The 11,733-nt window shown below is 46.7% G+C and overlaps 1 protein-coding gene across 1 annotated transcript; it reads right to left on the reverse strand.

Annotated features, from left to right (window-relative positions):
• Positions 1–9,298: 9,298 nt before the first annotated feature.
• On the reverse strand, positions 9,299–11,195 carry LOC123139975 (zinc finger protein ZAT5). The gene has a single exon (XM_044559697.1). The coding sequence runs from the start codon at positions 10,695–10,697 to the stop codon at positions 9,600–9,602; it is 1,098 nt and encodes a 365-aa protein (XP_044415632.1). The 5' UTR covers positions 10,698–11,195; the 3' UTR covers positions 9,299–9,599.
• Between the last annotated feature and the right edge of the window lie 538 nt (positions 11,196–11,733).

The raw sequence follows: 11,733 nt of genomic DNA on the forward strand, positions 1-11,733 counted from the left end.
TGAATCCCCTCCTCTCCTGAGAGAAAATCTCCATGCCTTTCCTCCGAACCACAAGCTGCACGCTGCTGCTAGCTAGTACTCGTCCGTATTCCCTTTTATCCATTTTGATGACAAGTATTTCCGGACGGAGGGACGGAGGAAGTAGATCACACACTCACACTGCTCTTTCCGGTAGCCACTGCTGCTTCCGACTGTTGCCGTCCGGAAATACTCGTCGGAGGAATGGATGTATCTAGTAGATCACATACTCACACTGCTCTTCACAGCAGCCACTGCTGCTTCTGACTGTTGCTGTCCCTTTCCCCATCCTCTACTTCACACTTACTGCTGCCGCTTACTACTACTGCTGCTATTACTACAACGACGACGTACTTTGGCACCAATGGTGGCAGAGAGAGAGACAGAGTGAGAGGGCCACTTCGGTTCACTGTTGCCTGTACAGCGACACCCGTCACCGGTAACTAGCTAAGCTACTCACGGTCACACTAGTGGCAGCTGACTGCGTGTGGTCGTCTGATGACGGCCGTGTGCGTTTTGTGGCCACCAAATAGTGATGAGGAGAAGGAACACAATGCTCTGTGGATATATTTATCTGAGCCCTGGTCCTGCGACGTCGAGGTCTCGCTATAATTTTTCAGTGTGTAGCTACTACGAGCGGATAACGCCGGGAAGGAAAGGAGGTCGTCGCTGCTAGCTAGGTCAGCTAGCAGTTGGGTCTGGCACACTAAGCTACTGGAGTACATTACTGCCACTAGTAGTAATAGTAGTAGCCAGTGCGTACATTGACGGACAACACCAACCAGAGGTGCACAATTCTTCAGATTGATCAGCTCTGACAATTCTACCAATCGTTGGAGAGGTCGATCTGTGAGCTGTTAATTAAGTTGAGATGACCTCACCAACTATATATCAAGTAGCTAGTACTAGTGGTGTGTACGTTAAGTACACTTACTCACAGTGGCAGACTCGTAGATACGAGCCGGATCTGCATATGATAGGCGTCCTGTAAAGACGACTGACATGGCAGCTACCGAAATTGCCAATTTTGGAAGCATGGTTTAGGTTGGAGCTGAAAGTAGGCCAAGAGGACGATGTCCCCACTTCACTGCCCGTTTCCAATCATACAAGCAACAGGATGATCAGTTGAGTGAGCTCTGGCAAAACTAGTTGGTGAATGGCGAGTGAGGAGGCCATGGCGGCCATGGACGCGGCGAACCCCGACTTCATCGCGGAGCAGCGTGTCATCTACAATGTCGTCGCGCTCAAGCCGCCGCTCGCCAGAAAGTGGCCGCCACGAAGGCGTAGCTGCAGGCGACCACGGAGAAGAACAACGTCAGCTGCACCGTCGACAAACCATCAGGCGGCCCAGTAGGACGACAACAACGTTGGCGCCACCATTTTCATCGTGGAACTCACGTTCACCGGCGATGGACAGGCCGCGGAATCCTCCGTCAATGAGTAGGCCACGGGAGGCGGTAGTGCTTTGTGTCCCATGTGGGCCGGTCCGTCTCCCGTGTTCTACTCTTCCTCGCCGGAGACCGCACCTTCACTTTAACGGTCTTATGGTCGGTGGTCACTAAGACAGCGAATGACGGACGACACGGGCTTGAACGCCGGGCGCAGTCGCCGTAGGGTAGGTTTATGATCGAGTCTTTTTTTTTGTTCTACATGTTCAAAATGTAATAAAAATTCGTCGTGTTTATATAAATTTTGTCATGTTTTTATGAAGTCTAGTCGAGTTTGCATAGTTTTATCTGGATTATGGGAAAACAGTTTGAAATCTATGCGGCTAGCATTGGATGGCGTCCTTCCGTATCCGTGTCCACGGACTGATTTCCCTGTCCACAGACGAATGCGGGAGAAAGTTAGACCGCTGTTCGTGCTACCTAAGCCAATATGGGGATACAAAAGACCGTCGATGCGGATGCGTTGGCACTTGGCAACGTCGGCAACTGTCAACCGGAAAAAAAAAGCTAATCACTGACTTTTTAAAAACCAGACTACGTACATAATAATAATTATTATTGTATATATAAAGAAACAATGGATGTAAACGGTCGCATCTGCCCTGCATCGCTAACCTAATCTTGTGTAGGTTGATGGCTGGCCGACTGACTGACAGATCTCGAACAAACGATCTACATTTCTGCGATGTAGTGACCTTCAATCACATACCTACCCACCTGATCAGCGGACATCAGTTTATTTATTTATTTTTGGTTCAGACAGGTTAATTGTGACGGCCATATCATCCGCAGTTAATTTTTCCACAGAAAGATTATTCCTACAATTCCTGTTGAGTGGGACTGCCACGTGTCGACCGTTCCTTGAGTTAGGTCCCGTGGCTTGGCCTCAGCGTGCCTGCACATGCCCACACAAAACCAAATCAATCACTCCCTCATGTCTCCTAAGAAATGAAGCTAGAGAACCGCTCCAAATGTCCAACCCCTCGGAAGGAGCGGGGGCTGGACGGACGCCGGCGGAGCGACGTCACTCACACGGGGTGAGATGATGAGATGGCCGGCCGGTCGGCGGCAACGTGCATGCTGATATCAGTCGTCGTACCCATAGTTACAGGCCCCACCGCCACCGCCCGGAACTAGCCTTCGCGACTCCAACTGCTCAAAGTTGATTTTGTAGTTCTATGGTAGTAGCACGAGTACCATTCTATTAACAGAGTTTAATTAGCACGATTTGACCTCCTTTGGGGTGGGTGAATCTTTTTTTTGGGGGGGGGGGGGGGGGGGGGGTGGTGTGATGCATATAGTGATATTGTTTTTACGTCGTACAAAATATATATTAATAGAGTAATAGCTGGTCAAAGGTTTGTGCCAAGTATTCTGAAACAATGGGCATATTCGAGTTGCATCTCCAAGGTGGACCTGCAAACCTCCAGCATGCGCCCGGACCGCGGGAGCCATCCAACACGGACCTGTATCGGTCCGCAGAACGGTCTGGACACGATTTCTCACTGAAGAGAAAAGTGGGGACGTTTGCCGGAGTCTGGACCGATAGCAACCCTCTTCTGACTGCCCTGGCCCACCAAGAACCATCACCCGCCCCTTCTGTGCTTTCCTTCTGATGCACGTGCCGCTTACCATGCCACACTCATGCCGGCCTAGAGCATGGCGGAGGCCGTCATTGATGCCGCGATGTGACTGGAGGGATGGAGGGATGTATGTTGACCGACGCGACCTCTCGGTAGCCGCCGCTTCAATGCGAACGCAGGTTCCCGAGGAAGCAACTCCGACTGTTGTGCCGCATTGAAACCGCTCGCTGGGCCTTCGCATGGCCTAGCCACGGCTATTTAAGCTGCGCTCCGGCGTCGTCCACCTTGCATCCTCGGTGGTCGCGGCTGCATGGCGCAGGAGGAAGCGGAGATGATCATCCACAAGCGTCAGGCCACCGCCGGGAAGCCTTGCCGCGACGCCGCCACCTTCCGCCGCCCCAAGCCCGACTCCGACGTCGAGTCGGGCGCCGATGACGGAGGAGGAGCCACCGGCTAGCCCGGCATGACCTACAAGGTCACCTTGAAGTATATGCTAGTTTAGGGTTTTAGTTTAAGGGTTTTACGTACAAATTATCCTAGTATCAATGAAATCCACCGTGTTTATATCGAAATTCATCCGATTTGATTGAATTTCGTCCAATTAGTTTGAGTTGTTGTGAAAATGTATGTGGCTAGCGTTGGATGGCTGCCTTCCACTTCTGTGTCCGTGGACTGCTTTCCCATGTCCGCGGATGGATGCGGGAGGATATTTATAGATTACCATTGAAGATGCCCTTAAGAGTCAAGTTGAAGTCCATGCATGCGAATTTTGAGCGGATGGAGTACTAGTATGATCATGTGTGCTTGCGTGTTTCTCCCTCTCTGTCTGCTTGTACACACGCATGCCACACGCTGTAATTAACTAGCTAGCTAGTATGAGATCTACATCTGTCGGCAAAAGATTGTTAACTTAAGAGGTAATATCACCAATGGTGTTTAAACTTGTCATCAATGTTCACTTTAGTGTCTGAAGTTGAAAAATACGTCGAACTGGTTCTAGAACTTGGCACGTGTGTGCAAATACGGTGCTAATCCAATCGACAGTCGTATAATGCGCTGACGTGGCACCATATTTTGATGGGCTGCAGTGAGTGCAGCCCATTTCACACATGTTATGAAATTTGTAAAAAGTTTGTAAACTAATATCACAATAAATAAATTTTGATTACTTGCATGTTATAAATATTATACATACAACTAAAATAATTTATTTAAAAAGGGTCATGTAATTTTAAAAATATTCACTTATATACATGCAGATTATATTGAAAACTTTTAGTAAATACAAAATTATTAATTATTTAGTATGCACAAAAATTATACCCTGTGGCTTATATTTAAATTGTAAAAAAGTATGGATATCGTGATAACTTCTACTCGTGGCATATATTCTTAATTCTATATAACTTAAATATAGTCACATGTATATATTTATAAAAACTTGAAATATTAAATAATAATCAATATTTTTTAAATTACATAAAATTCTTATACGAAAAAATATGAATTAAAAAGTGTGAATATAATAAGTCAAATGTTCGTATAGTTAAAATAATAATAATTAGTTGTAATTTCCAAAATGTTTGTATTATTATCAATTATACAAACATTTCTTAATCATAAATAATAGTTTATTTACATGATTTTTCAAAAATAATATTTAAATGATTTTGAAAATTACTTGAACATTTTGCTAAATAAGTTATTTTTTGTATGTATAATAATTATAACACACGAATGTTTGAACGTTATTTTTAGTACTATCATTATAATTTACGTAATTTTTACAAATACTTAAAAATTTATAAAAGCTAACAAGTGCAATATGGCGGCACATACAGGAACACATTTAAACAACACGACCATGTTCTTTTATAGTATAGGGCATCATTATCCTTGCTTGACAAGAAAACATGAGTAGTGTATTTGTTAGGGTAGGCCTTAGCTAGCTTGCCTTCATAACTTCGAGTCTTGGCGGTACTGTTTTATCGTTTATTATCCGTTTATTCTGACATGTGAGGCCCATTGTTTATGGAGACGTACATAATGCTAATCAAAATATGATGTTATGTCAGCACATTATACGTCTACGGCATGGATTAGCACTGTATTTGCATGCTCGTGCCAAGTTCTAGAACCACTACGATGTATTTTACAAGTTTAGAAACTAAAGTGAACATTGGTGGCAAGTTCAAGCACTACCGGTGATATTACCTCTTAACTTAATTTGCTTCGAAAGAGATCGACGATCGATGTATGTCGTGTGGATATATATTTGACTAATCAACTAAGCACCAGTAGTACTTGCCATAAGGATGGATAATGAAGCAATTAGCTGTACGTACTTGACTACTTGTACTAGTACCGCAAGCTACAAACGTATACCATGGAGTTCATACGTGCACTTCACTTGCACCTTAATTACGGCCACGGGCGCCATTCGTGCATGCCACTGATTTTCCTGTGTGTATTTTTTTTTCTATTGTTCATTGTTGTACGTTCATGTACAGTACATAGTAATCTTGTGTGTGTGAATAAAATTTACGCTCTCAATTACCGCAGAAAAAATGAAAAGAAAATGTTTTTTTAATACAGTACAAACGCAAAGCGCTCATATGTAAGCCTAGCCGCTATCATGCGTATACAAGTACGCACATACATACGTGATTGGGCGTGCCCACACGCAAGTCGATAATGTTCCGTACGCAGTTTAATTAGCTGCGTACTGCCGATCGATAGCTCAGTTTTGTACGTACACTTGACTGACTGTGGCAGTTAAAAGTCGTTGTACTAGAGCTTAGCTCCTAGCTAGAAGTAGTAGTACATGTAGCTAGTTCAAACTGGGAGCTTAAAACTAGCAAGAGAGAAAGAAGAAATGAACACGTGAGGATAATAACGGCACGAGACCAAGCGAATGAGACTGATGCATGCCGCATCGATCCGTCCGTCCATCCGTCCATGGACGGACGGCCTTGCATGCACTGTGCGCACTAGATCTTGATGTCTTTCTTTCCCTTTTGTTCTTTCTGTGCTGCTGTGATCAGTTAAAGTGCATGTCACGGAAAGTATACTTGCAGCAGGCCTGCAGGCGAGCTTGCAGCACCTGGCCGGTACCCATGCCGCCACACCGCCAAAGTTAGCAGCAGCATATATACTTTGCATGCGTGATCACGTGTACTCGATCTCACTTTTTGGTTACCTTCATCTCGTCCATGCAAAATGTAGTATACCGGTCCGACCATTCCAATTCATTCATAGGATTTTGGTACATAGTTCAGTTGACATCCAATTTATATCCAAAATATCTTTCGGCACTTGGTCACAGGTATATGTAAGAAACTCGCTCTCTTCTGTACCTGGCCATACCTCGGGCCGGGCCGGGCTTTCGGGCCGGGCCTAGCCAAGCCCGATGCAAAAACCCAGGCCTGAGCCCGGCCCGGCCCAGCCATCGGGCCTGTTTTTTGGGCCCGAGCCCGACCTGAACACGTAAAAGCCTATTGGGCTTCGGGCCAGCCCAACCCGTCTTTCAGAAAAACGCGAAAACGACAGGCCCGCCCCGGCCTTCGGGCTCAAAATCTAGGCCCGGGTCCGGACCGGGAGCAGCGTCGAGCCGGGCTGGGTCGGGCTTTTTCGGGCTGGGCTGCCCATGGCCAGGACTACTCTCTTCTCATATCTTAGTAGGGGCATCCGCTTAATGGATCCATAATATGTTTTGACTGGGGCAAAAAGTTATTGAGTGGGAGCTATCCTACGATTTTTTTTAAACATGACTTTTTTTACAAGAGCACATATAGTTTACTCTAATTTCTATTGTAGTTTGACCATTTGACAGCCCCCCTCCTACTCAGCATAATTAATGAGGGTCTTCCCCTAGCTTTAAGTTGGACTCTTTGGCTCTCCAGCAGTGGCGAAGGCAGAATGATTTTTGAGGTATGGCCAACACATGCAACTAGACACACAACATCACATTTGAATTTTGAAGTTGTCACCTATGCCAGTATACATATAGGATGAAGGCGGAAGACTTTTCAGGTGTGGTGGAGGCCAAACCTCGCCAGATTGCTGCCTCCACCACTGCTCTCCAGGAATGTTGTTGCTTTTTGAGAAAAAAAGAAACATACCCTTTGCAGGTACACTCATGTGCACACTCACTATGTTTGTGATCTATGCTCCAACAATCGAAACACAAAGAGTTATTTGTGGTGGCATGTATCTAGTTGGATCAAGTGGGCATGAAGATGTTTACCCTACATAGATGTCATGCATTTTAATCTTCAAATTACCCATTTGATACAATTGGTCGATGTTTTTAAATTTGTCGCATGCAACGTTTACTTTTTTGGTGTGTTTTGAACTCATTGGTCTATTTGCATCTTGCTATACAGAAGCGTGTTTGTACTCATCATGGCTGTACCGCTTCAATGCGGTGTTTTGAGTCAATGAAATCTCTTTATCGAAAAAAGATGCATGTAGACATTGCTTGAAGTCATCCAAGTACAATAGCTGTGTGCATAAGGAATCCAGATGTCATGATAACTCAAGTGTCTGTTTGGTATGTTCTTGTTTTCTCTAGGATTGAGGCTATTGCCTAGACATAATAACTTCATATGAGAAACCTTCCAGTTTGTTCAATAGCTCCATCCAATTCGCTCAACATCAACATTGAGCTTTGCTTGGCATTACTGAATAATCAATAATATATCCATGCTTGCGTTCATCAACCGATATAGAAGCCAGGGGTTGATCTTCCTTCCTAAAAAATAACCTACATCCTATTCCAGGCCTCCGGTAATTTGTATGGCTAGCTGACACAAACAAAAGAGTGGGTATGTGTTCAACATAGCACACACTAATTATAATGAGAGGATTATATGCACTTGGCAGCCAGCGCAAGCCTGTGGAGGTAGGTTAATTATGTTAACTATGTCATATGTTTCTGCTGATGATACTGTACCTATTACTCCCTCCATCCGGAAATACTTGTCATAAAAATGAATACAAATGGATGTATCTAAAACTAAAATACATATCTAGATACATCTATTCCTCCGACAAGTATTTCCGGACGGAGGGAGTACTCAACTTGCTTCAGGAGCTGGCTGGCTACTGGCTAGCTTGCAAACAAGAGAAGCTCATCTCCAAGGAAAAGAACCTGATGCATATGCTGGCCCTTTGATTTACTTGGTGGTGGAGAAACCAAACCACAAGATGCATGTATATATCCAAAACACATCTCATCCATATCCAAAGTAGTTCTAGCTAGCTAGTGTATCCAAAACATATCTCATCCACCCAAAGATAGTGGCACTAGCTAGGTAGCTAGTCATCCATCCATATATATACACACATATATGCGCATATATATACATGTACTACATGCATGTATATATGTATGCAGACATATGCCAACTTGCCCAACACCCACACAGTCCTCATGCGTCACTAGCTAGCTTAGCCAAGATAGATAGAGCATCTACTACATACATGCTCAACTAGCTACTTTCCAATTAATTGCCCCCCTTTTTGCTTGCACCGTACCCTCTCTATATTCCCTTTCCAACTTTGCCTACTTCACTATCCATATCTTTCTCAGTTAACCAACTGCAACAAGCTACTAGATACTACTCCCTCCGTTCCTAAATAATTGTCTTTCTAGATATTTCAACAAATGACTACATATGGAGCAAAATGAGTAAATCTACAATTTAAAACATGTCTACATACATCCGTATGTTGTAGTCCATTTGAGATGGCTAGAAAGACAAATATTTGGGAACGGAGGGAGTAGCTGACTTGATCAAGAGGAAACGTGCATGCATGCACCACCACTCGAAACGACTGTCCACTTGATGCATTTTGAATTAAATGCAATTAACAGTGAAGCAAACAGTTTATTAAGAAGAGAAAACGTTCACTGCTTAATCACCTCATCAATTGATTGATTAATTAGCTTATAAGGATACATAAATATAGTTTGTAGTACAATATATACGTAGAAAAAAATGTGCCCTTTTGTACTTGCATGTGGGCAGTTGCCACTTAGTAGAGCTGAACTAAGCACAGGAAAGAAAAGAAAAGAAAAGAAAAAGGTGGATAGTAGTAGGCCACAACATTGCACCCACTCCCTTAATTTGCATCACATTTCAGACAACCCCCACCACTCACTCACTTGCTCACTCACTCACTCGGCCGGCCTCATGCACACACACTGATCGATCCAACTGGCCAAACATTTTTCTTCTGCTCACAGGTCACAAAGTGGAATTTTTTTCATTCCCATTTATATATTTCAGCACCAATATACATGATCAATCGTGTTTACATGGTACATATACATGTGAGTGTCAATAATTTCCTATAGTCAACCTTACGCCAAAGAATTGAAAGAATCAATTGTATGTTACAGTTTCCTTGATATGTTCCAAGGAGCAAATTTGTAAGTAATTTTGTATAGAAGAAGAAGAGGAAGAAGAAGAATGATCGGACAATCAATCGGTGTTAAGAAAAGTAAAGAATTCGTCAGGCCAGCCAGCTGCATGCGACGTGCCGATCAATAATGGCAATCCACCAGCGCGGCGGAAGCGGCCGTGAGCATCAGCCGTTTCTTGCCGCTGTCGAACGGCCCGAGGCCGAGCACCACCGGTGGCGCCGATGATGGTGGTGGTGGCGGTGGCGGGTGTGAGACGCACTCCTCGTCGGACGGCGCCGGCAGGTTGAGGTCGAGCTCCAGGTTGATGCCGGCCGGGGTGCTGTCTTTCTTCGTTGTGGACGCGGTGATCGCGGTCACCGCGGCAGCGGTGGTGGTTGTGACGCGATCGGCCGGCGCGTGCAGCGGGCGGTGGCGCCGCATGTGCCCGCCTAGCGCCTGCCCGGAGGCGAACTCGGCCCCGCATATGGAGCACTCGTGCACCCGGAGCCTGTTGGTGTTGACGGCGTTGCAAACGGCGCTGCCGCCGTTGTTGAGGCTCAGCACGGTGGTCACGTCCGGCGCGGCGTCGACCTGAGGCGGCGGGGGCTGTGGTGGCGACGCTGTCGTCATCTGCACCAGCGGTGGCTTCGTCGGCGGTGGCTTGGACAGCTTGGCGATGGCGACGCTGGTGGCGTTGGCGGCGGTGTCGTCGTCGGCTCCGGCGAGGCGTGGCTTCTTGTGGCTGGCGCGGTGGCCGCCGAGGGCCTGGAAGGTGGGGAAGCACTTGTTGCACGTCTTGCACTCGTACACGTAGAAGCCAGCCCTGACGCCGTCCGCCGTGGTGGCCGCCTCCGTGTACTTACGGCTGGTGTACCTCTCCGTCTTGGTCGTCGACATCACCGCCGGCGCCGGCAGAGGGCCGGGCGGAGGAAGCAACGACGCCCCCTGCCGGGCCTCCTGCGGCACCGTCGCGGGCGGCGGCCTCGAGTCGACGACGACTCCGGGCGGCGCCGCGCCCTGGGCGAGGAGGATGAGGCAGTGGGCCATGTCCTCCTCCTCGGTGGTGGTGCTCTCAGAGGAGGACGCGGAGGAGCACGCCATGGCGGCCGCCGGCGGCGTCAGGTGGCGCGGCCTCTTGGTGCGCTTCCGCTTGACGACGGCACCGCCGTGCTGCTGCGGCCGATCGTCCACGGCCCCCTCCTCCCGGAAGAGCACGAGCTCCATGGCCGACGCTTGCATGTCGCCGAAGCAAAGAGAGGCGTGGAGAGAGGGAGAGGAAGAGAGTGGCAGGCAGGCAGGCAGGTGGGGAGGGAGGCTGGCTCTGTGGTTTTTATGGCGGGAGGAGAGGGAGAGGGACAAGTGGAGCTACGCTACGCTGGCTAGAGAGAGAGGGAGAGAGAGAGAGAGAGAGAGAGAGAGAGAGAGAGAGAGGCGTTTTGCCTTGCACATATAACAAATGGAAGAGATGAATCCGGCAGCTACTACTCTAATCAATGGAAGTTTCTTTTGGCCTCTAATCAATGGACAAGCAAGCAAGCAAGCAAGCCTAGATAGACAGAAAGCTTTCTCTCTCTAGATATGAGAGAGAAAATTAACACCCCCACACACAAAGAGAGAGAACAAGAGAGAGCTGTCTGGAAAAAACCTAGCTTTCTCTCTTGTCTTGTCTTTTGGATGCCTCTCCTGATCTCTTCTCAACTCTTATAACCTTCCCATCTCTCTCTTGTCTAGAGAGAGAAAGATAGAAGAGAGTGGTTTTGGTGGTTAATTGCTAAGTGCTATTGTTAGAGAGGGTGGAAACTAGTAATAGTAGAGGGGGGTTAATAGACCGGTGGCCAAGGGAGCTGAGTGGAAATAGCTAGGGGAGGGGATCGATATTATGGGTGTGATAGAGCTGGCTTAATGCCCATCCCCTCCTCACTTAAGCAAGCCCACTTGTGGACAATTCATGGCCATGCATGGCTACCCGCCTAATTTCTTTCATGTGCAAAACATGTCTAGCCACTACTGCTCTGAATTAATAGCCACCCTTAACTTAGCCTGCCCATCCTCTTTTTTCTCTCCAACTGCTTAATTAGCCACTCTGTCTGTGGATCCTAATTAAGCAGTGTGTAGTGAAGGTTAATCTTGTGATGAAGCAAAGCCAGCTAGCTAGCAAGCTTGGTAGCTAGGTGAATGAATGAATGGATGGATGGATGAATAGATTTGGAGTATGTTTGGTTGCCACTACATGTGGAGAGAAGGTAGAGGGGGAGAGAAAGGGATCCAATTGGAG

The sequence above is a fragment of the Triticum aestivum genome, chromosome 6B (genome assembly GCF_018294505.1).
Source record: "Triticum aestivum cultivar Chinese Spring chromosome 6B, IWGSC CS RefSeq v2.1, whole genome shotgun sequence".
NCBI lineage: Eukaryota > Viridiplantae > Streptophyta > Magnoliopsida > Poales > Poaceae > Triticum > Triticum aestivum.

Coding starts and splice junctions, on each gene's coding strand:
- LOC123139975 (XM_044559697.1), bottom strand. CDS start 10,697: ATGCAAGCGTCGGCCATGGAGCTCGTGCTCTTCCGGGAGGAGGGGGCC.